The sequence below is a fragment of the Protopterus annectens genome, chromosome 9.part0 (assembly GCF_019279795.1).
Source record: "Protopterus annectens isolate FY-2018-M chromosome 9.part0, PAN1.0, whole genome shotgun sequence".
In the NCBI taxonomy this organism is placed as follows: domain Eukaryota; kingdom Metazoa; phylum Chordata; order Ceratodontiformes; family Protopteridae; genus Protopterus; species Protopterus annectens.
In genome coordinates, this window is record NC_056743.1 from 26,646,186 (window position 1) to 26,672,866 (window position 26,681).

At 40.5% G+C, this 26,681-nt stretch overlaps 1 protein-coding gene across 3 annotated transcripts in view; it reads right to left on the reverse strand.

Moving 5' to 3' along the window:
- LRP4 (LDL receptor related protein 4) overlaps positions 1-26,681 on the reverse strand; it is a 2,374,694-nt gene that overhangs the window by 773,730 nt on the left and 1,574,283 nt on the right. For all 3 annotated transcript variants that reach the window (XM_044082533.1, XM_044082532.1, XM_044082534.1), the window contains exon 9: positions 11,323-11,448. In XM_044082533.1, the coding sequence (XP_043938468.1) occupies positions 11,323-11,448 (126 nt within the window). The remainder of the gene's footprint in view (positions 1-11,322; positions 11,449-26,681) is intronic.

Below are 26,681 nucleotides of genomic sequence, written 5' to 3' on the forward strand. Positions count from 1 at the left end.
GTTATCTTGATACTCTCTGTCCTACTTTGCTCTATTGCCCTTCCCTTATCTCTGTAACCTCCCTCCTTCCTCTCCGTCTCTCTTAGTATTACTGTACCTCACCCCTGAGCCTTTACTGACTTGTGCTGCTATCCACCTTACTGATTGTTTCCTCACTGACTTGCTCATTCATCCCCTTGGCTCTTCCCACTCCGTTCGCCCTGCAGGCTCACTCCGCTCCCCAACCCCCAAATCCCACCCCCAGTAGTCCTAGCCTTATACTTCCCTAGCCACACCCCCCACCTACCTATCAAATACTCCAACCAATCTAGACTACCTAGCCACTCCCCTCCTTAGTTTCACCTATCTCCTTCCCCACTTTCACGTACACCCTTACCCTGAGTACTTTTCCCTATTTCCTTTTTCCCTTAAAATATTTCCTCCAAAGACTCATTTCCTTCTTTTTCTACAATTCCCTTATTCCTGCCCAACCATCTTTTTATTATAGTACAAGCTACCTTTTTGTACTTCCACAATGAATCTTAGCAACATGCCTACATAAAGCTTGCCAAACTAAGTTAATACTTATAGCCATACTTATACCAGCCCTCACTTCTGCCCATCTCCTCACCTCCTTTGAAAAAGTGAATTATGTTCACTTCAACTACTCTCCAAAACAAACAGCTTGTCAAACTTCTACCCTTACCCATTCTCATATAAATATTAAATCTACTCCATGCTACCTGCTAGCCAAATACCATCGCCTCACACATATGAAAGTCCTTAACTCCTCCATAAGGAAACCAAACAAATCTAATTACTTTTACAACCTTACTTCAAGACTAAAAGCTCCCACCTTAAAATATGGTGATATCCACCCCAACCAATGTTATCACAGTCACAGCTCACAACACCACTTCATCTACCCTAGTCTCCCAAACTCCTTACTAATCGGTCATCTTACTGTCCGCAGTGTCAACAACAAAGTTGCCCATCTCCATGCCCTTCTTGACATTCATTACTTTGATATCTTCTGTCTTACAGAAACTTGGTTAAAACCAGTAACTAAGGACAACGAGATAACGCCCCCAGGCTATAATATGATGAGATTAGACAGAGCAAAATGTAAGAGTGGAGGAGTAGCCATTCTGTATAGGAATGGTTTACAGATCTCCACAACAACCTTTATCCCCCCTCTTAGACAGTAAGGCAGAAATCCTTATTTCTAGACAAGCTAAACACTAGCAAATCCCTAATCATCATCTGTACCTACCTTCCTCCAGGTAATAACACTACAATAGAGAATATACTAAGCTGGGTTTCCACTACCTACCCACAAGAAACAATTATATTAGGGGACTTTAATACTGACTGGAAGTGTATCAACACTCACAACCCTTCCTCACATATTAACCTATATGGCTTTAATCAAACAATCACCCCCACTATTAGAATTAATAAACTAAATAAAAAAGAGAGCATCTTAGATTGGATTCTTACAAACAGACAACAAACTTATAAAGTTAGAACCTTAACTGATGATGTGAGTGATCATACTTTGATTTACATTGTAAGACAAATGAATGACATTCCTAACTCCCCCACATTCAGGATTGTATGGTCAAATAAGCATTTTAACCCTATATCTTTCCAAAATGAACTTGATGCCTGTGACTGGAACCCTCTAAAAACTCTCCCTCTTGAAGAGGCTGTTAAATATTTCAACTCAATTCCTAACAATCCTAGATGAACATGCACCCAAACAAACTATTAGAATGAAGTCCAAGACTGCCCCTTGGCTGTCAAAAGATACTAGACAAAAGATATTACTAAGGAACAAATCTTGGGCTAAATGGAGAGCTACTAAATCCATCTCTGATAATCAAACCTTTAGACAATTGAGAACTATCACAAAAAGGACTATTCTCAGTGATAAAAAGAACTACTATTGTAAACTACAGCAAACTCACCATAATAATCCACAAAAGTTCTGGTCAAGCTTAAATACACTCCTTCATCCTGGTCACTCTAGCACACCATCCCCACTAGGAGCTGATAATAATACCCCCCAGCAAAATGCCAATGCCTTCAACACCTTTTTTACAGACACTATACAATCCTTAGCCCGTCAACTATTCATAGACAGCACTATTCTCCCTAACTCTTTACCTGACACTCTACCTACCTTCCAACTTCAACCCATCTCTACTACCTACATCCAAAAAAATCATCCAAAAACTTAAGCCTTGCTCCCCCTCTGCAGACCAGTTACCGTCAGAATACCTGCAAAGAGCTGCTAAATAAGTAGCCTACCCTATATCTATCCTTATAAATACAACCATCAACGAAGGAAACATCCCAGACATATGGAAAATCTCCCATATAATCCCTTTAAATAAAGGTGGTAACTCTAATGATTATTCTAATTACAGGCCTATAGCTCTCATCACCCCTAGCTAAGGTTATGGAAAATGCATTCATCACCAGCTAATGGATCACTTACCCCAACACAATATCTTAGCAAACTGCCAGCATAGCTTCAGGCCCTACCACAGCACCACTATAGCTCTCTTTCTTTCACTGACTCCATCAACTGTAACCGTAATAGCAATAGCCTTTCCTCAGCATTTTTTATTGATTTATCTAAAGCTTTCGATGTGTTAACCACTCCCTGCTTATAAAGATCCTTGAATCCCTCTCTCTAGACAACAAGGCTATCCTTTGGTTTAAATCCTACCTTAATAATAGGCAACAGGCAGTTCTCTGGGAGAATAAGCTATCCTTCCACCTGCCCATCTCCCTTGGAGTCCCTCAGGGCTCCATTCTAGGTCCTCTCCTTTTCTCCTTGTTCATCAATGACCTCCATGCTGTAATCCCTCAAGCAACCTGTATACAATATGCGGACGATTCTACGCTCATAAGTACTGCCAATACTTCATCTGAACGTCAAACCCTAACCCAGAAAGCCTTCAGCATAATAGAAGCTTGGTTCTTGAAACGCTGCCTCCTGTTGAACGCTAAGAAGACCAAGCTCTTGCTCTTTTCACCTAACACTAAGGCCCTCTCCATTGATTTCTCAATAAAATCCACTGATGGCAACCTATATCCCCAGACTCCTCCACCAAACTGCTAGGCATCACAATTGATAATCTCACATTTGATAACCATATTAACAATACTATTAAAACAGTAAACAGAAAATAGGCTCCTTGTATAGAATAAAACCTTTCTTAACCCCAACATCCAGAGTTAAAAATGCTCACTCCCATTTAATCTCATCTCTTCTGTATGCTTCACCCATATACACTAACCTGAAAAAAAAATAATCTTGTCAAACTAGCCGACTCCTATAACAATATAGTCAGATTTGCCACTGGGAACCATTATAGAACTCACCATTGTCTGAACCTTCAGCAACTTGAATGGTTAGAACTAAAAAACATTTTGATATTTTCACAACTTACTATAGTTCATAAAATATTTTACCAACCAAACACCCCCCTATGCTTTCCAACCTTATTACCCCTTACAGAAATCTCAACTCTTTACGATTTTCCAGGAAACTTCTTGCTAACACAAGCAAGTCTAATAACCTGGCAGGCGACTCCTTATTCAACAATACCACTGGAAAAAAACTGGAATATGCTGCCACAAGAGCTAACTATACTTCCCTCGCTGCCGCTTTTTAAACAAAGGCTCAAAACACACCTTAAGACACACTGGTTATGCCCCTGTTCCAACCCTGACTAATCCTCGATTTCCTCTACTCTACCACTATACTGCATCCTCTCGCTAAACTATTATGCTATATATAGCCCTTTTAAGTAGTGTATATCTCAAGTAATTTTCATAAGTCTTATCATGAATGTTATGTTTCAATCGTTCTGCATATTTATTTCTCAAATAACATTCTGTAAAATGACCTTTCCTATTTCTGTATAATCATCGGAAAGAAATCTATTCTTTCCTCAAGAATTAGCTGATACTTAGCATTATAACATCCTTTCCTTGTATTATTGTTGCAGGATATATATATGTGTGATATGATCAGATGAAAAAACAAAACAAAAAAAATGTTTTTTTTTTGTATGATATTGTGATGTCTTTACTGTATCTCTGTGTTCACAAATGGAGCTGATCTCATCGGGCCTCCACTGAAAGTGGACATACATCCAGCTGGACTAGCCCGGTTAACAAATGTAAAATAAAATAAATAAATAAAAATAAAATAAAAATGTGTATCCTATCCAATTCAGGTTAGACAAAAAAAAAAACCTGTGTGCTGCGTGTGTGTGTAAAAATGTCTAGACAAGCAGTCAAGATAAGTTAAATTATATTCAATTTTAAATACAAAAATATTACATTAAAAACAAAGATGTAGTTTCAACATGAAAGTCTGAGTTCGTTAGAAACAAACGAAACACAAAACATCCAGTGTTCTGTAGTTTTAAATCACAATACACATCAGTTTACAGCTGCAGGAAGCCAAAATGGCCATTATGTAAATGGACAACATTGTTAGTAAACAACATAGGGATACAGTTTAACAAGACAGAAAAAAATCTAAGGGTATTGTAAATGAAGTAAGCTGTTTTTCCTTCACACATTTTTGCTACGATACAGTAACCCCACAGGGCAGCTTAAGTCAATCCCTACCATCTGGATATTAGTATAACAATGTTATGTTACTACCAGGTCTTGGTCCTTAAATAAAATAATTGTGCAGTCCAGGCTAAGCATTTTATATGCACTGTGGGGTGAGATGAACCCTTTTACAATTCGGAATAATCAAAAGACTTTCCAGGGGAAGGATCAAACCACAAAAAGAATTTGCACAGTTGAAATCTGAAGTAGCTACATTACAAGTCTCAACCAAAGATAAGCACCGCAACAGCTTAGGTAAGAACAGTGGAATTCCTCTAAAAGAAGATTTTAGATTAAATGCCACTGTAAGTTTCCAAAAATAATTCAGTGCCAGTGCAACATCACTCTAAAGCTTTCACAAATAATTTAATGCTGCATTTTTCTTCAGAGCAAGCTACAGATGTTTAAAGAGCAGACTGAAGCAGTGTGGCATCTTAGCTGAGTTAGGATGTTATAATACAGTAAGAGTTCCAGAACCTAATCAGGTGAGGGCATCCTAACAAGACTAGCACTGAACCCAGGCAATAAAAGGTACATTCAAAGGTGTGTCTTAGGTTACATGTCATCTATGACAGCAGGATGTTTATATCGCATGAATGTGAAACACGATTATACATCTGCATCGCAGACACTGAACAACTGCCTGCAAAAGGATGTTTCCCTCAACAAGCATATCAGTAAGTAAGACATTGTACATTCAAGGTATAACCACTGCATACAGAGCACAAACCTCCTATATACTGCACCTCAATATGAGGAAAGTACAGTTATGTGCACTTACCATAACTGTAGATGTTAGAATGTATTCACTGTTGCAGTCATCATACTTGGATTATCCTGCCAGGGGTAGCCCTCAGTCGGCCCGAATACCAGAGGCTTAGTATTTCTGCATCAGTTGCTGTCGCTTCAGGAATAACATCAGGTCGTCAGTGGTATAAAAACATGCAGCCGAAGCCATTACATCAGTTTTTCTTGCCCCAAATGTCAGGAGCCCCCAAATACGGAGCTAAGTTATAGTGGAATAATACCACCAGTAAAAAGTAAATACCAATAGGCCTGTAAGGAGTGAGGGAGAGAGAGAGAGACAACGGGGCTGGAGGGGTGGGAACCCAAGATTGCAACAGTGAATACACTCAAACATCTACATTTATGGTAAGTGCACACAACTGTACTATGTTCTTTGTGTCTCACTGCTGCAGTCATCAAACTTGGGTTGATTTCAAAGCTGAAGAATGGGTGGAGGCAGTCAAGAAGATTTGGGGCTGGCTAGTACGCCCTGCAGGACTGCTGTTGCAAAGCCTGCCCTGGATTTGGAAAAGATAGGCAGGTGGCAATGCTTGGTGAAGATATAAACAGAACTCCATGTTGCAGCTTCCAGAATGTCCCTGGTAGGGACTCCTCTGAGAAAGGCTGTAGAGGTTGAAGTTGCCCAAGTGGAATGTGTTCTGACCCCCTGTGGGGGTGGTTTTCCATGGTGTTTGTAACAGAAATGGATACAGTGTGCTATCCATTTAGATCAGGTTTGTTTTGATATGGTCTTGCCCTCTGCCCCTGGTGCAAAGCTGACTAGTAACTGGTCAGACTTCCTAAAGGGCTTGGTCCTATCCAGGTAGAATCTGAGCTGTCTGTGCACATCTAAAGAGTTCATGATCCTTTCCCCCTTATTCTGAGGTTTAGGGAAAAAGGTGGGCAAATTAATAGATTGGTTGAGTGCCACACTGGACACCACTTTAGGCATAAAAGTTGGGTTAGTCCTGAGGGAGACCCTGTCAGCATGAAAAATTATGAAGGGTTCCACAGCCATAAGTACTTGTAGCTCAGACACTCTTCTAGCTGAAGTGATGGCCAGAAGCAAGGCTGTTTTCCAAGAGAGAAATTGTAGCTCTGCTGAAGCTGCATGCTCGGGGGGGAGCTTTTCCAACACAAAGTTATGGTCCCAAGCAGGGGTAAGGGCTCTTCTCGGTGGCCTTAAGTTTTTAGCCCCTCTCAGGAACTGCTGTAATGTGCAGACATGGCAGAGGCATGGATTTTAATGGAAGAGAAGGATAGGCCCCTGTGGAGTAGGTCTGCTAGGTAATCCAGGATGAGAGGTAAGGAGGGCTGTGCTGGGTCAGCTCCTTTAGTCTGGATCCAGGAACAATACCTTTTCCACTTGTCAGCATAGGATTTTCTAGTACTGGGTCATCTGGCTTCATGTATAACATCCAGGACCTGCCTGCTTAGGCTGGCCACTAGAGAAGTCAAGGAATAAGCCAGGCTGCCAGGTTAAGGGTGTGCAATTGTGGATGCAAGAACTCTCCCTCCTGCTGAGTCAGGAGAGTTGGAATCTGAGGGAGGTGCCAAGGAGGCAACAGAGACAGACTGAGCAGTAGTGGGTACACCAGTGCTGGAGTGGCCAGTCTGGGGGCAATCAGGATTGCCCTTGGTCTCTCCTCCCTTATTTTGAGTAGTACTCTGGTAGGAAGAGGAAAGGGGAGAAATGCATAGATTGAGAGATTTTCCCAGTGGAAGGACAGGGCATCCACTTTCCAGGCCTTGCTGTGAGGTTCCCTGGTGCAGACTTTGCTGAGCTGGTGGTTGTAGGGGGAGGCAAAGAGATCCACCTTTGGGGTACCCCATTTCTGGGTCACAAGGCTGAAGGTGTTGTGGTTTAATTGCCACTTGTGTGGGTGTAGGAGATTTTTCATTAAGTTGTCTGTCAGAGAGTTTTGGTTCCTGGCAGGAATTGGGCTTGCAGGTGAATATGCATGGCTGAGGCAGTGTTCCAAAGGGTCATGGCTAGCCTGCAGATTGGGTAAAAGTGGGTTCCCCCCTGCTTGTTGATGTATACTTTGGTGTTGTCGGTTTTGATTAGAAGCAGCCCCGGAGAGAGTAAGGCTCTGAAAGCTGTTAGAGCGTGCTGAACAGCTATCATCTCTTCCTGGTTGATGTGCAGGTGAATTTGGCCTCCAGTGGCCCTGAATGCACCTGCCTTCCAGATGTGCACCCCAGGCATAGTCTGATGCATCTGTGGTTTGGGTCTGGGCGGCATGGGTTTGTGTAAAGGGATGTCCCTTGTTGTGGTTACATGCTGCTGCCCACCAAAGGTACTCTTTCCCTAGACAAGGCATCATAGGTATGACAGTTTCCAGGTCCTGAGAATGTTGGCACCAAAGACGTTTTAAGTACCACTGAAGTTTCCTCATATGCAGTCTGGCATATGGAATTAGTAAAATGCAGGAGGTCATAAACCCTAGAGCTTGCATGATTTTCCTTGTGGATAACTGGGTTCTGGTGGCCATTTGAGAGAAGTAGCCTGTCATATAGGCTTGTTTTTCTGGAGTAAGGAATGCCATCTGGAGGATTATGCGTCCATGCTTGCTCCCAGTAATACAATTTTTTGACTAGGGACTAGTTTGGATTTCATTTAGTTGATAGTGTACCCCGGTGAGGTTAGTAGGTTTTCTTTACAAATGTCAGGTGCTGCAACAGCTTTTTCTGACTGTCTGCCTGAATCAGGCAGTCGTCCAAGTAGAAGTAAATTTGAATATTTCTTTGTCTGCAAAAGGCAAATGGCTGGAGCCAGGCATTTTGTGAAAACTCTGGGAGCAGTGGATAAGCCAAAGGGAAGTGCAGAGAACTGATAATGCATAGATCTTGCCCTGAAATGCAGACATTTCCTGCAGGAGTCCCTGACTGGGATATGCATATAGGCCTCCTTTAGGTCTAGGGTGGCTAACCAGGCATCTTTGGACAGCATAGGGAGAAGCTACTGTAGGGTAAGCATTTTGAATTTTGCTACCACCAGGAAGGTGTTTAGAATGGATAGATTTAAGATTGGCGCCAGGTGCCCTCTTTTCTGGGTACCAGGAAATGTCTGGAATAAAAACCTTTGCCTATCTGTTCTGCAGGAACAGGCTGAATTGGCCTTATGGAGAGCACGGACTGAACTTGGTTTTGTGCCTCTGCCTACTGGTTTGGAGGAAGATCTGGGAACCTTTTTGGAGTTAGCAGCATGTGGAAATAAAATTTGTACCCCTGAGATACTATGTTGAGGACCCATAAATCGTTGGTGATGGGGGCCCAGTTTTTTGCATGGTAGGCAAGTTTCCTCCTAGGGGCATGAGAAATTGGGCAGAGGTGAAAGGAGGAGTTGAGAAATCATTGTGAATTCTTTCCATAAGGGGTGGCTTAGCACTCCCTGTTTTAGAAGTTGAGGTACTCCATTGCTTAGATCTCTGCATACCCTGAGACTGTTATCTGGGGGGTCTGCTTCCTCTAGGTCTAGTCTGAGGTGGCCTTGAGGGGGATGGAAAGGACCAATGTTTTTGAGGGGCAATGCCTACTGAATCTTGGAGGCTGTACACTTGTAAAAAATCTTTGTTTGCATAGACTTAGCTTTTTCTTCCATCTTTTTTAAAACCTCTTCGGCTTTGGTGTCAAACAGATGGTCTTTGTTCAGAGGTGTGTCCAATAATTTTGATTTGACATAGTCTGGCAAGGTCTGTTCCTTAAGCCAGGCATGCCTTCTAAGTACAGAACCTGTGACTGCTGCCCTGCAAGATGCTTCTAGGGTGTCAAACCCACATTGCAGGGTATGCTTGCTGACTTGGCTTGCAGAATGCATAAGCTCCTGTAATTCTTTATTTTCTGCACAGAGAAGGTAGATCATCTTTGCTTAATAAGTTCCATAGTATGTTGCTGGTATTACAGCATGTGGAACTGACAATTTAATGCTCTAATGGCAAGAGTTGCAGAGATGTATACTTTTTTTACCCCATTTGTCTAACACTTGGGAATCCCTGTCTGAGGGGGAGGGATTCTTAGCTGTAGTTGCTTTTATTCTTTTAGGTCCTTGGGAGAGGACCGCTGGGTCAGCAGTAGGATTCTTGAAAAGAAATGTGTGAGTCAGGGACTCTGTAGTATCCGTCAGGTTTCCTGGGAGCAGGAGGTAAAGTATCAGGAGTTAGACTGGTCTCCATAAAGACATCATACACAACATCCAGAACAGGAGGGATAGCTAAGGGTCTGTGCTGTGGTAAATCTAAAAATTCGCTGAGTCTCTTTTTGGACCGAGGATAATCCTGGCATTCCCAATGGAAATGCTCTCAAAGTATGTAGGGTTTCACCAAAAGAAAAATCCTCTGGAGGAGAGGCAGAAGAAATGGATTACTCTGCATCTGAATCCTCATAAGCAGATAAGGGCATGTTTTCATAATCAGAAACCTCAGAGTCATCAGACTCTTGGTCAGATAAAGCTGCCAGGGACAAGTCTATTTTCCTTTTAGCAGGGGAAGGCTGGCTTCCCCTAATCAGCAAGATAAGGTCTTCCACCATTTTAAGCATCTGTGATTGTGGCAAGGAAGCAGGCGCCTGAGTTTGTGTTGTTAGTTTTTCAGGCATAGCTCTTACTCTGGGCCTTAGAAACTCAGTAGTTTTAGAAAGAACTGAAGACGCGAAACACATTGTCGGTTTGTGTCAAATATTGGTAGTGCAAAGAACTTCCTCTGAAGCCGGTGCCTGCACAGCGGCTCTGGACCCATCCAAGATAGAAACATCTGCAGGTTCTGTAGTCAAAGAAAAGTCTCGCAGCATACCAGACTCTGAAGGGGTCTCGGCAGCAGCCTGCGAATCCATTGAAGCTGGCATCAGGGGCTGTGAAAGCTCCTGAGTACTGGCGAATTGGCGACTAGCTTAACGGAAGCATTGTCAGCAGTTTTGGACCTGTGCAGTCTGTCTCTGTCTTTATCCTTAAGTTTTTTTTGGAAGATCGGTAGTTGGATGGCTTACTGAAACCATTTTGGAATACAGAGATCAAGAGCGAAAGTATTTAGCTACAATAAAAAGCCCAATGACAAATAGTTTGGGCGTTGAACAAAGCACAAAACCAGCAGCGAGGGACGTCGTGGTCTGTGTCTAAACAGGTGACACAGTAAGAATGGAAATCTCAGTGTGATATTTGCTTTCCACAGGCGAGACAATTGTTAACTTTCTGACATCGGTTAGAGCACGAAAAAAGGATCCTCAATGTGGTATTTGGCTACAGAAGTCTTCAACTTCAATTTCGGAAATGAAAACTCAGGTAGTGGCCGACCGGCACTCATGCAAATTGCTTCTGCTTCAGGCTCCTTGGCAAGAAAGACTGATATAATGGCGTCGGCTGCCTGTTTTTATACCACTGACAACCTGACGTCATTCCTGAAGCAACAGCAACCGATGCAGAAATACTGAGCTTCTGGTATTCAGGCTGACTGAGGGCTACCCCTGACAGGATAACCCAAGTGTGATGACTACAAAAGTGAAACACGAAGAACATCAGGCTTGTCACGGAGCAGACACTATGTCTATATGGGCCATAATTGCTCATATACTGCTACATGTTGCACAAAGTGCAGCGCCATTTATAAATTCATGTAGCAACAGTGCAGTCTCCAAAATAAGTGAACTGCATCTTCCACATTTCTCTGTAAGTAGCAACCTTCTCAAAATCATTGCATTGTTCCTTCTGTGCCATTAATCTATGCAAAGTAAAAGCAACATACTTTCAGAAAAGCATCAGCTCAAGAGAGGCATAAATTGTATCATGTTATGTAAGGTATACTTTCCAAAATTTCTATAGAATGCTCTTGACATGTTTAGCTTTCTGACTAAGCTTCAGTGAAGGACCAAAATGGTATTAATTATCATAGCCAAGAGGAAAGAAAAAAACTCTATACTTACGACATTTCTGTTGAGGGCCTTCATCACTTCCATCCCCACAGTCATTCACTCCATTACAGAGTTTTCTATGTCCAATACACCGTCCATTGCTACACAAAAACTGGTCCTGAGCACACTGTGGAGACTCTAAACAAAAAGAATGTTATACTATAAGAATTCTAAATCTTTTACCATCTTAACCAAGATATAAAGGAACAGAATTATACATACAGCACCTGAATTAAAGGTCATCACTGAAACTCTACTCACCACATTACCCTTTGTACTTGTTCCAAACCTCCCGGATCCCTGTCATCCTAGCATGGTATCATACTCACGTCAAGTTAGTTAAATTCCTGACTTTTCTCCATATGCAACTTTGTTCTTCCCTTTTACTCAGTTACCTCAGTTTACTCCACAATACTGCAAAATATGTCATCATCTGATTAGTGGGGCACTTATTAAGATCCTTAACATATTTTTAGCAGGTTATATGGAGGCAGGGTTCTACTTCTAACCATCGAAATTTCAAAACATCGAAGTTCTGATCATCGAGACCAGAACATCGAATTTTGAAACATCGAAGGTTACAAGTGTAACCAAAAAAGAAAAATAAATGTTAACAATTGTATGCTTTGCCCCCCATACTCCTCTACTTTAATATTCCAACTCTGAGACCGCACTACAGTGGAGTAAAGGAAAATCTCCCATTTAGCGCTATATGCAGAAGCACTAAACGGGAGACTTTCCGTACCGCATCTGTAGTGCCATCACACAGATGGCACATAGACACACACAGTATGCAGGGCACCTTGGTGCCCTGCAAAAACACAAACATTCTCCCACCTACACTTACCTTTTTCTTCCTCTTCAAACCTTCGATGTTTTAAAACTCGATGTTCTGGTCTCGATGATCTGAACTTCGATGTTTTAAACGTTCGATGGTTTGAAGGGGAACCGGAGGCAGACCTTTCGTTAGTACTGTTGCCCACTTCCCCAATGTTAGGACTCATTTTTCAGTGTTTGGGTAAATTGTGTGCCACTCCATTCTGTTCTCTGGTTGCAGCATTAATGCCCCCTTCCCACCACAATAACAAACTACTAACTGTTCGACCAGTTTATAGGCATCATTTCCCAACTTCATAATTGTGAACAATTAGTTTGAACTTCTCTGTAGTGAAGCTGCAAGCTAGTACAGTACTGTTATTTAAGACTCTGATCTGAATACCAGTACTAACCTGCCCACTTTCCTTAACCAGTTCCAATACAATTTTAATACATTTTATTATATCACTGTGTGTGTAGGACGTGGTGGTACAGAGGTTAGCGTTGTTGCGTCACAGCAAGAGGTTCTCCGGTTTGATTCTCAGCTGGAGTGCCTTCTGTGTGGAGTCTGAATGTCCTCCCCATGGTCGAGTGATGTTTAAAGACATGCAGGTAGGTGTGTGCGTGAATGGGTGTGCCTTCTTTGAAGGTTGGGCGTCGGGCTGGCACCTCGGCACCATAAAAATCCACTGCCAATCATTAGTGGACCGGAGTTCTGCTGCGTCGACCCCTAACCGGGAAAAGCCAAAAGACATTATATCAGTGTGTGTGTGCGTGTGTGTGTTTGCTTGCGTGGTTGTGTGCATGCGCAAAAACTCGTGAGCACTTGTTTGTGTCCATAAGCAAAAACTCATGTTTTCAAATTCTTACCTCTGTAATCAAAGTTAAAAAAAGTTGGCTGTTTTTCTTATATTGTACTTACATAACTGAATTTGCAATTTTGATACTGGTCTCATTAACAGCTTCCAATTTTAATTTACTCATCTTTCTAACAAATAAACATAGCTGAAGTCCTAGCATAATAAAGGTACTCTACCCCTTAAGTTACTAACTTATCTCTACATGATGCAAGTATAAATCAAATTTCAAAGAAAACCACACAATCTGATGTATCTGACACCCAAACGGGTTCCTAATGGATACTTTTAATTCCGCTCCACAGGAATCAGTCCAAATTCGGACCACATTAAACAAGGTTTTACATGAGCTGCATAAGGGTTTCTCTCTGTGAAAATTCTTGGATTCACACTGAAAAATACCCACTGCCTGACAGACTCATTCAGTGGAATCTTAGACATTAAAACCTCATCAGTTGTACTACTTCTTGTGTTATCAAAATCAGTGCACCATTCATTGGTTTTCTTCTAAAAACAGCTTATCGTTCATTGATTTTCTTCTAAAAACAGCGCATCATTCATTGGTTTTCTTCTAAAAACAGCACACCATTCACTGGTTTTCTTCTAAAAACAGTACACCACTCACTGGTTTTCTTCTAAAAACAGTACACCACTCACTGGTTTTCTTCTAAAAACAGTACACCATTCACTGGTTTTCTTCTAAAAACAGCACACCATTCACTGGTTTTCTTCTAAATACAGCTTATCATTCATTGGTTTTCTTCTAAAAACAGCACACCACTCACTGGTTTTCTTCTAAAAACAGTACACCATTCACTGGTTTTCTTCTAAAAACAGTACACCATTCATTGGTCTTCTTCTAAAAACAGTGCACCATTCATTGGTTTTCTTCTAAAACAGTGCGCCATTCATTGGTCTTCTTCTAAAAACAGTACACCATTCATTGGTTTTCTTCTAAAAACAGCACACCATTCACTGGTTTTCTTCTAAAAACAGTACACCATTCACTGGTTTTCTTCTAAAAACAGTACACCATTCATTGGTCTTCTTCTAAAAACAGTACACCATTCATTGGTTTTCTTCTAAAAACAGCACACCATTCACTGGTTTTCTTCTGAAAACAGCACACCATTCACTGGTTTTCTTCTAAAAACAGCTTATCATTCATTGATTTTCTTCTAAAAACAGCGCCTCATTCATTGGTTTTCTTCTAAAAACAGCACACCATTCACTGGTTTTCTTCTAAAAACAGTACACCATTCATTGGTCTTCTTCTAAAAACAGTACACCATTCATTGGTTTTCTTCTAAAAACAGCACACCATTCACTGGTTTTCTTCTAAAAACAGCACACCATTCACTGGTTTTCTTCTAAAAACAGCTTATCATTCATTGATTTTCTTCTAAACACAGCGCATCATTCATTGGTTTTCTTCTAAAAACAGCACACCATTCATTGGTTTTCTTCTAAAAACAGCACACCATTCATTGGTTTTCTTCTAAAAACAATGCACCATTCATTGGTTTTCTTCTAAAAACAGTGCACCACTCATTGGTTTTCTTCTAAAAACAGTGCACCACTCATTGGTTTTCTTCTAAAAACAGTGCAAAATTCATTGGTTTTCTTCTAAAAACAAACAGTGCACCATTCATTGGTTTTCTTCTAAAATCAGTGCACCATTCACTGGTTTTCTTCTAAAAACAGTGCACCATTCATTGGTTTTCTTCTAAAAACAGTGCACCATTCATTGGTTTTCTTCTAAAAACAGTGCACCATTCGTTGGTTTTCTTCCAAGTCATCTCTTACAGTATTTTATCCCTTTAGCCCTCCAAATATGGCAAGCAGAAAAACTTCCAAAAGTCTTCCATGTGCCAAATGCAGAAATGACTAACATAAGGCTCTAAAGAATGCCTTTTAGTGTATTTTCCTGCACTTTCACACTTTTTTGTGTCAATTTATTGCCAGCTGCCTTCAGATCACCAGTCACCTTCCATGATCCATTCATTCTCCAACACCAGGGTTAGGAGTGACTGGGAGAGGCCATCAATAAGGCAACCATTAGAGGTAGTTTACAATTAGTTTTCTTATTTAGAACACTAACATCTTTGCCCATACTCTACTAAGTGCAAGGTAGGATGTGTAAGAGGTTGACTACAAAGGACATCTCAACATCTGCAAGGGAGGTTCCTTTTAAAAAGCCATTTTCCTACACTGAAGCATGGAGAGTGTTTTTTCCCTGGTTTCCACCAAGGAAATTGCACCTACCAAGTGTTCTGCTGAATGCATGCCACCCCTCCCTCCCATGAGAGGGGAGGGGAGTAGGCCACAATCAGTCATTTCTTCCTCTCCCTGTCTAGCTCCTTCAGTGCAGGTACCACTGCCTGAACCCTGGTCAGAGCTGTTGCAGTCAGGGCTCCATCCTTCTGCACCACGGAGCCATGCGCAATTACCTTATTTTAAGCAGCACATCAAAGCATCCCTTACTCCATTTTTGTTTCAACTGCCAATTTTCCCTCTATTTGTTCATTATGTACTGCTCCCAATTACTGTTACTAAATAACCATTACTTTTTTGCATGCTTCATACCACTGACTGGACTAGCTACACATCTACTGCACAACATCTTCTTATGTACTTGTACCTATTGTATGTCTGACTACCTAATTTGACTACTAAGGTTACACAATTACTTGACTGCTTTCTTTTGGCTTAGGTTGTTGCTGAAAATGGTCCTTGGTCCAGGCCATCATACCATAAACAAATTACAAAATATATGTAAATACAAAGTAGAGGATGAAGAGCAGTGGACTATCAATCATGGTAGACAAATGACACCACTGACCAGGTGCATCTAAGGCTGATGATTACAGCACAGCAGGACAAAGACGTGAGCAAAGAGAACAAAGGTGGTGCTGATATGATGGATATTAATCTCCCTGAAGTACACTACAGAATTCCAGCTGACACAGATGAAATAAGTGGAAGGGTTCAAACAGCAATAAGCTGACAACACAAGGCGTACCCAGTTATTGGACACAGTGTGCAGTGAGGCAGCATATGAGAAACGCACATTTTATAAAACTCCTAACAATCACAGACTACGGAGATATAATGGGGACAAAGAACCAGAGAACTCAGGTCTGGGATTACTGGAGGGTAAATGACAACAAATTGTACAACTGGGTCTGAGAAATTGGATGGAAACAACAGAAGACAATGAACTGTAAGTCAGGTGTAAGGAGAGCACACTACAGGTGATAAAAGGAAAGGCTAAGAAGAAAAAGGAAAGAAAGTCTACTGTGGCCAACAGAAAAATTAAGTGAAATATCAGCAGAAAAGGAAAGGTAGATAAGGAATGGAATAGACAACAATGTGAGAAGGGAAGAAAAACAGCTAAAAAGGATATTGGGCCGACAGTGTGTGTGTGTGTGTGTGTGGGTATATGTATATCTCCCAAATATGCAAAAAGTCTAGAAGATTTAGGATCAGATACCCCAAGTAGACACCAAAGAATTTTTCATCAAGTGGAGGTGTGATGGGCAAGAAAGAGGTAGCTGGGAACATATTTTTTGGGAATGCAATGAGCTGGCAGACCGATCTATCGGAGATGCTGGTGAGCAGATTGGACTGACTGGGGAGATGATTTTTTTGAGTTATGCTACAGAATTGGAACTGCCTAGACATAGTAAAGCCTTGCTGAGTCTAATTATGGTGGCTGCCAAAAAAAAGCAATCACTAGAAAATGGAAGTCGAAGTCTAGACCAACTTTACTAGAAGTAGTGAATATAGTAACAGAGATACAACAACTGGAACTGGGAGCTTTAAAAAAGAGAAGGAGCAAACTACATAGGAAAAAATGTGAATTGTGGGAACAATATATGCAGAGCAGGAATGAGGTTTAAGAGGCAGGATTTGAATGAGCCATATAATGCTTAACTGACAATGACTGGATGGTTTATAAGTGATGTATAATGTTTACAATTACAGCTGTTTCAATGGTGTCTGTGATGTAAACTGCAACTAAAGTGATATTTTGTATATTTTTTTATTTATATAAATGTAAGATTGCCTTTGTCATATGTCTAAATTTAATAAAGGTGTTTGGAAAAAAAGGGTATTGGACCAAGGCAAGAGTAGAAGCAGATTTACTGAAAAAATACTGTGAAGTGCACTAAAGGGATACTTATATAGATGATAACTACAGGATAGCAACATCAGTTAAACAGGTTATGGATATAAAAAAACAGGCAGACATTTTTAATGCTTTCTTTTCCTAAGTAGTCAAGGAGGGAAGGGGAAACAGGGTGCCAAGTGTGGCAACATTTAAAAAGGAATAGAATACAACTGAGTTTATTAAAGGAGACAGAAATGTTTAAGGCTCAGGAAGGATATGACCCAGTGAACAGATGGGTTAACCACAAACTGTTTGGGATATGGCTTCAATTTAGGTAAAAATCCCTAGCAGAAGTGTTCAGTGGATTACTAGCAGTAAGGTACAGTCTAACTAAAAGAAAGACATAGGGGTGCCATTTCACAAATGGGGCACAAGGAATAATCCTGAGAATTTGATGCCAGTTAATCTAATATCAGTGGTAGTGAATGTTAGTGGAAAAGACATCAAAGTGGAACAGTAGTGGCATGTGTGGAGTACAAAAGGCTTAAGAATGCCAGTCAGCATTGCTCTGTGGCCAGGAGATCCAGTCAAGCCACCCTGATTCAGTGTTATGACAGAGTATCTAAGCAGTTTGAAATCCAAGAAAGGGATATAGTCAAACTTCGGCAAAGTTTTTCAACCCAGTGTGACAATTCAGGCCACTGGAAAACTGAAGTACCTTGTATGGGTTGAAGGAAGATAAAGGAGGCACTACAAGTGTGAGGGGGGCACTTCAAGAGCCAGAAAGAAAACTAGGGGATTACTATAAAGTCTTACAATCAATAGTCTTGACTGCATTTGTTTTAGATGTAAAACTGAGCCAATGATAATATGGAAATCTCTGTGTGGATAACTCTAGTACTGGAACAACAGTAAATGATGGAGAAGTTAGACTAGGAAGGGATTTACAGGAGGCCAGCAGACTGGGTAGAAATCTATAATTAAAAAAAATCAGTGCTGAAATGAAAAACAGAAAAAAGGACCTGAGGGACTAAAACAAGGTACACATGGATGATCATCAGGCCCTAAGTAGGAGAGCCGCAGTTGCTACCACCATGATCAACATGTTGGGCTCACACTTAGTGGAAAAGTCTTATGTAGGTCATGCTGCCAGTGTGCAGGTCACTGTTGGGCCTCAAATGGAAGACTGTCTGCAAGTCGAGTGGCCTTTCAGATAGAATATCAGGCATCACAAGACAGTGTAGTGGAATATTATAATGGTAATTAAAGGGGCGGCCATGGTGGTACAGCGGTTAGCGTTGCCGCCTCACAGCAAGAGGTTCTCTGGTTCGATCCTTGGCTGGGGTGCCTTCTGTGTGGGGTATGCATGTGCTCCCTGTGGTCGTGTGGGTTTCCTTCGGGTGCTCCGGTTTCCTCCCACATCCCAAAGACATGCTGCAGGTGGATTGGACACTCTAAATTGGCCCTAGGTATGTGTGCGTGTGTGCCTTCTGTGGAAGGTTGGGCGCTGGGCTGGCAACTTGACACTGTAAAACTTCACTGCCAATCATGAGCGGACAGGTGATCCGCTGTGGCGACCCCTAACCGGGAAAAAGCCAAAAGAAGAAGAAGAATGGTAATTAAAGGGAAAGAGTACGGAGAAAATATTCAAATGTGGGAAGAGACTAAATAAAATAAACTGTGAAACTAGAAACTCTTCTTTATAGATATGGATAATAAGATACAGGCAGTGAAAATGTCTTTATTTGCTTTAGTTTTAAATATGGGTCAGACACATTATCATCAACCAGAGGAGAAATTATTGATAATAATTAATAAAGAGCTGAAGGAATTTATCTGAAAGAGGAAGAGGGAAAACGTTAAGTGGGATAACTTGATCCTTCCAATAGAACAAGGTAGTTTAGGATTAATGACAAAATAAGACAGCCAGGCAAAAACAAACCCATGAACCAAATGATACAAAAATATAGTCATGTCAGATAATGGCACTAAAGCAGGATAAAAAATGCCAAGTGACTGTACCAACTGTCACATTTTATTGTAAAATGGATTTTTTTGGCACGACTTTTGATTTTTCTATTTAAAACATTTGCATTAACTATTCAGTTCTGATGAAGTCTGGATTAATTTTTACAGATGAAAGCACTCAACCTATTTACTTGCATTCTGTTTCACAAAAAAATATGTGACGGCCGATAAATTCAGCTATAGTACCATTATGTGGCATAACTACATTTTTGTTTTGTCTGGTTCATGGTTTAGGATTACCCGATATGAAGGATATTTTAGAGTTACACAGTCATTGAGTATATTTCAAAATGGAAAGGGATGATGATAAAGCAGGGGAGGGGGGAGTTCAAGAAATAAGAGTGGGATTCTGGATGCAGATCCTTGAGGAAAGGGTTAACAACCATGCAGAATATTATATTTATCAAGTAGCAGAAACTTTAAAAAGTAAGCCAATACAAGAATGGAGAAAAGAGACATTCCCAAAAGGGATGACTGCAAGTAGGTGGACAGTAAACAGGCAAGAGGGGTCTGGGATTTATGAGAAAAAACTGGCAAAGGAACCAAGGTGCTGAGATCAAATAACTTGAGAAGAACAGGTAACAAGAGTGGGATGCGGACGAGAACCCATTTGAACTTCAGGCCTTTCCTACCAAGGACTGAATTAGGCAAACAGAAAGGTATACATGAATCTTAAGTAAAAGAGATGCTATGGTAGAATTTTTACCTAAATCTAGAACAGAGGGTGCTATTAAAAAAGGGACAATTAGTACGTCATAAAAATATTGCATGATAACATACAAATCAATCAGAGAAGGTCAGGAAAGACTGGGAAGAGAGAATGGAATAGCAATTTACAAGAGAAGAAAGGGAAAACATATGTATGTCTCCCAAGTGTGGGACAATGTCCAGAAGGTTTGTATTTTTATATCCCAAGCAGATTTCAAAGAAGTTTTCCTCAGGTAGATACTAATTTTGGAGGTGTGATGCAGAAGAAAGAGATAACTGGGAATATATGTTTTAGGAGTGTAATGAGTTGGCAGATTTTAAAAATTTCCAACAGAGGACTCCTGTCAGAAATATTGGGTGAACAAATGGCTAAAATGCAGGAAATTATTGCTTTGAGGTAAAACAAGGGATCCAAATTGCCTGGAGATTGTAAGGCCTTATTAAGTTTAATTCTGTTGGCTGCAAATGACATTCTCTGTTGGCCTGAAAATAGAAATCAAAGTCTAAACCAACTATATCTGAAGTAATGAATACTATTATTAGATAAAAGAATTGGAAGAGGGCTCTTAAGAAAAGGGAAGAAGCAAACTACAAAGCAATAAATGGAAATTGTGCAAACTGGGGATGGAGAATAATATTTAGGAGGAGAACTAAAATTTAACGGAAGGCAGACATTCACATAATGTTGGATTGATAATAGTTACAAAGAAAGAAAATATAGGTGATGTTAAATGTACATAGATGAACAAGATGTTAATATGGTTTGCTTAATTTAATAAAGGTGTTTCCGGCTTTTTTTAACTAGAAGTCAGGAGAGAAAGGCATACAAGATACGGGTGCACAGAATTATGATTGAGTTAAAATTAAAAACAAACAAATAAGAAACACAACATGGTTCTAAACAGAATGAAAAAGAAGAATGTCCTGTCAGACTGAGCAGTTAGAAGTAGAACAATAGAAGAAAATTCTGGTAAGGTGCCATTCAGTTAAGTGATACTACTTTTAGTTCCACTCGCTTGGCTTGTGTTTTACATTAATTTGCTAGTCAGTAAGTGATTACTAAAATGTATTTATCCTTTGCTCATTCAGTTACTCCAATTAGTCTAGTAGCCTCTCACTATTTATACTACTAGAGAAAATTTGATCAACTTCTCCTACTCTTTTCAACAGGTGCTATGGGATCTTTTACATCTACCTGAGTTACCACTAACTCATGCAGATGGAACGTGGGTTTAATACATAATTCGAAGGACAACACACTCAGAAATCCATCATCCCTTTATGCTGCACCCAAGTGTCAATAATCAATCTTCCTGGTGTGGGAAAAGAACCTAGTGTCTCCTGCATCAAAGGCAAGTGTGCTATCTGTTGTGTCACTGCCACATTTCTTGCATGTCACCCGGAAAGGGAAGTGTGAAGAAAAATAAGAAAATAAAAAGCATGCAAAGAAAAACACTGTTCACAGACTCAATTCCAAGAAATTTTATTTAGTGCATTCATTCAACAAATGTTTTGACTTCATCAGAATAAAACATTTAAACATGCACTCCAATACTTACCAACTGTAAATGCCACACTACATGACTTATTTAAAAAATGTATTACACAAAACGTGGCACTCATAAAAACTAAATAAATAACTGTTTTAACTATTTAACTGTTGGTAATTTAAAATGTTTTTAAATAATTATTAATACCAGGAACATTCACTGCTTGCGAACTAATTTGCCACCTAGATTCCCTTACTTCTAACTTATTTTTTTAAATTTCCACCACAATAGCCAAATAATTCATGAAAAATAACACTGAAAGTAAATTTAAGTTTACCATTTTCACAAACAGACTCATTTCAAGCCAAAGCATTAACATTAAAAAAGGACTTCAAGATAAAAGCAGATGCAGTAACATGTTGATTTGAGCACTTGAAGTATGAAAATTGAAAATTGTTAAAAACCCAGTGAAAGTTATCAATTTGGGTAAAATTTGGTTACTGGCTAGTAATTATACTGCATGGATACCAACAAAGAATAAATTGGGAGAAAAGTATGGGAAAAACAGAAAAGAAGAAAACAACTCTAGATAGGAAGAAATCCATAGATGTCACAAAAAAAAAAAACCACTAACCTGCAGCTTTAGTATAGGAGGTGCACGAGTGTAATAGTTGCTTTAGTTAACCAAGGGGTGGATTTGGTTTTGATTCTTTTGGTTCTGGGGGGAGCGAAGCTATCTAGTAGGTTATTGAATGTAGTACTGAAGTATATAACAGCATCTTCAAGAGGGAGGGTTTTTACAGGGTTCCAGTTCATATGTTTTATTAAATCAGAGAAAGCTAGAGGGTTGAAGTTTTTTAGGGTAGGAGTTGTGATGTAGTTGTGGTGAAGATGGAGGGGGGATGGTGAGCGATGAGCAAAGGCAGGGAGCTGATCGCTAAGGGAGTTAGGTAGAGTGCCATTGTCAGAAATGGAGTTGGGGTGAGAAACTAATATCCAGTCCAGAATACTACCAGAGTTATCTTTACGAAATCTGGTAGGAGAGGAAGTTATTTGGGTGTACTTGTATAGGTTTATATTGTGAGGTGATGTAGATGATTGAATACAATTCCAGTTTATATTTACATCACCTAGGAATATAGTTTCATTGCTTATATTGGATGAGAATCAAGAGAGGATATCTTCAAAAATGGGGATGTTATTTCCTGTTGGAATATGAACAGCAGCTACATATATGTTTTTATGGTTATTAATTTTCAGGAGGGCCAAGGTTAGTTCAGCTGTTGCAAACTGGGATATAGGCTTGGTAAAGGGTGTAACTGTTAGGGAGGAGGAGAAAAGTAGGGCTACTCCACCACTTTTCTTATATGAGCTTGAAGTTGGGAGGGGTACATTCGGAATCTAATATCAGGGTGGTAATGGGATTGCCAGGCATGAAGGGAAGGAAGATTATTGCATAAATTTTGGGTGTTAATAGTAGCAAAAAGGAGAGATTTATGGTGAGACGGTGAGGAAGACAAGTTAGGGTTAGAAGCATGGTTGTCTAAGTGTCCAGGATTAGGACATATGTCACCACAGAGGAGGATGGAGATTAGTTGGAGTAGGAGGGAGGCAAGGTCTTTAGATTCTTTGGAGTTGGAGTTGAGAGTAGGATAGCTGGAGAGGTGTGGATTATGAGGGACTGGGACTGCATTACAGACATCAGGAAGAATCTTTTTAGTAAAGAGGAGAGAGTCATTACAGTAATAGAGGTGAGAAGAGATATAAGTTGAGAGGTGAGATTCTTTTGGGGCATGTACTGAAGATGTTCAATAGAGAGGGGAGTAAGAAAAGTCAGGTAGTCTGGTAAGATAGAGTAGGCAGCAGAGGAAGAAAGGTAAACATATTAATGGTAGAGCATGTGTAGGTTTGATTTGCATGGTAGTGTAACGTTATATTACGCAGTGAAGATGTGCAGAGGGGAGAAGGAATTAGCAAAAGGCAAAGTGGTGTGTGGTCCTTGGTAGTAAGAATGGGGGAAGGTAAGGAGAGGGTACTGAGTAGTGGAAACAGGAGGGGTTGGTGGATGAGGAGGTGGGTGGAGATTGTACAGATAGGCTGAATGTTAGAGGGGTGTGTTTTTTGGGGTTACAAGTGTAGAGGCACTGGGGGTGGGTGGGTGGGAACTGGGGACAAGGTAAGGGAACGGAGCAGGCAGAGCTGAGAAGGAGGAAGGAGCAGAAGAGACCAACAAAAACAATCAGTGATACAGGCACTCTTGAATACTCAAAGGTAGTGACAAGCTCTGAGGTACGTTACTACTGAGTTAAGGTTTTTGTCTTATTCAATGAGAATTGAACAGGTGTGACAACTGTGCAAAAAACAATGGGAAAGGACCACAGGCCTTACAGCTGCAGGGAGCAGGGAAATACAATGACTGGGAATATATTGCCACCTAGTGGCATTCCTGAGAAAAGTAAAATGTAGAATCTACTTATTACAGGGAGTGAAATTGCTGGATGGAGAGAGTTGGGAAAAGGGACTGCTGCAGAACTGCTAGGGTGCACGCCGTGGGTGAGCAATACAAACAGCTTAAAAAATAAGCTTTAACAAACAGCATTGCGCATACACGCAGATGAAGGGGGTTACTTTTCAGAATGTCCCTGGACTACTTCTTTGGGGAGGTACGTTCCTCAGTCAAATATATATATTTACATGAAGGCTTTAAGTCCCATCCAATAATTATATCAGATCAAGCACCAATAAAAACTAAGACAAATAAAAAAGGTAATGAAATAAAAAAATTACATATTTGTGTTTTCCTACTTTTCTGTTAAAAATGGAGGAATTTAAGGAATGTGTAGTGGGTATGATTGAGGATTATTACGGAAGACAGAAATTCCTTTGGAAAGGAAGCTAGTGAGTGAGACAAAATAAATATTGACTGTAAAAGTATGACAGAAATATGAGAAAGAGAGATATGGGAAACAACTAATAGGAATTGTTTAGAGGGGTTAACAAAGGCTGAAGTACAGCAGAAGAAGAGGAATCTCAAAAAAGAGGCATGACTGCTGAATGGTAAAGGAAAGGTACATTAATATGTGTATAAAATGCATGAATTTAAAAAGGTGGCTGTTAAAAAAATGTTATGTACTCACCATAACGTTCCATCTGCGTTGTATATCTTGGGTTCTTATCACGACATTGAACAAGCTGAAGAGCGAATGGCTTTAACATCGGAAATGCCGTTCATCAATGCATTTTTTGTATGATCGCAGTACAATGAAGATTGGAAAATGTGCCCTTTCCTCACTGTAGTGTGATCTCGGAGTTGGTATATATAATTAGAGGGGGTGCCCCCCCCTACAAGAGCAACTTCGAGGTACAGCATTTTCGATGTTTACGCCATTCGCTCTCCGGTCTTTTTGATCTCGTAATATAGACCCGTATATCTTCATTCACCCTTGAAAAATGGGTCAGTTCCGATATCAGAACTGACTCAGCTGTTACTAGAGCTTGCTTCAGCCAAAAACTCTTGAGCTTCAGCTCTACCCAGAATCCTTCTCTCTCAATTCCTCAGATCAAGTTCGCAGAAAAATACAGAAACATGTAAACTGTATACATATAAGTGTGTGTATATATATATATATATATATATATATATATATATATATATTTATGTATGTATGCATATATGGATTACATTCAGTTTCCCGACAGACGACTTTACTGACACGCATTACACAGACACGTCAACAACGACATTTCCAAACTCGATGTAAACCACGGGGTTAGTAAACACTCTACCATCCCGACAAACTACACTACCCAAAAAAACTGACCTACCAATGTGGGGGGCTTTGCCCCCCACACCCCCCCTTACTAGATATACGAACTCTGAGAATGCACTAACGCGGGGCTAAGGGGCAAAGTTCAAGTTGATGGCTGAGTGTTTACTAACCACACGGTTAATGTCAAGTTTGGAAATGTCAGTGAATTGACGTGTTGGTGTAATGCGTGTCTGTAAAGTCATCTGTCGGGAAACTGAAGGTTATATTTATATACATATGTGTATATACATATATATATATATATATATATATATATATATATATATCTCTATATACACACACACACATATATATAGATATATATATAAAAAACAGTTGTGTAAATACTTACCATAACCCTAGATGTCCTTCTCTTCCATGTTGCAGTATTCCTAACAGTAGGGAGCTGCTGCCTGCAGTGTCACCGTTCAGCCATTATACCAAAATCTTTGTTCCAGGAAGGTGTGTCTGATGTCCCTCACCAGGTCCATAAACTGACGTTGGGTATAAAAGTAATGTCTGCACACACCCTCTTCATAATGTTTTGCTGCATACAGTAGAGCTCCAGTGGGTTTAAAGGTAGGTCCTACTTAGAGACCCTTACACTTACATGTAGGCCAGACCCAGGGTAGAAGGTAGGCTGTGTTGAGCGTGGAGACTGGGGAGAGGAATGACTATGTCCTCATAGGTAGGCCATGGTGTGATAGGGGAGAAAATGGGGGTAGGAGGGTGGGACTCAATTCTGCAACATGGAAGAGAAAGACATCTACGGTTATGGTAAGTTCTTACACAACTATTCTATGTCCTTCTATTCTCATGTTGCAGTATTCGTAACAGTAGGGAGAGAGTACCAGAGCTTTAGTTATGAACCTTGGTGGAGGAGTGGCTTCCGTGGTCAATCAGGCCCTGCTCTTGCTCTGGAGGCCATGTCCAGCGTGTAGTGCTTGGTGAAGGTGTGGACTGAGGTCCAAGTGGCTGCGTCTAAAAGGGAGGAGAAGTCAATGCCTTTGAAAAAGGCAGAAGAGGAGGCAGGTGCCCTGGCAGACTGAGATTTAACAAGGCCCTGCAAGGATTTTCCATGATGGGATGGATTTAGAGATCCTTGAGAAAATGGTCTGTTTGGAGAAAGCCATACCTAGGGTTCTGAGATGGAAGGAGATGAATAATTGGTCAGATTTTCTAATATATTTGGTTTTGTCCAAGTAGTACCCGAGTTGCCTGTATACAGCCAAAGAATGAAGAGTCCCCTCTGAGGAGTTTTAGAAAGGAGGGTAGAAATCTGTTAGGTTAATGGTTTGATTTAATAAAAGTTAATTAACTACCTTGGGCATGAAGGAAGGGTTGGTCCTGAAAGCAACTCTGTCCTTGTGGAAAACAAGATAAGGAGAGGTAGCCATAAGGGTTTGTATCTCTGAAACCCTCCTGGCTGAGGTGAGAGCCACTAGCAGAACTGTTTTCAGGGTGCATCATTTCAGGGAAACTGAGTGAGCTGGTTCAAAATGAGGTAACATTGTTTTTTCTAATATGAATTTGATGTCCCAAGGAGGGG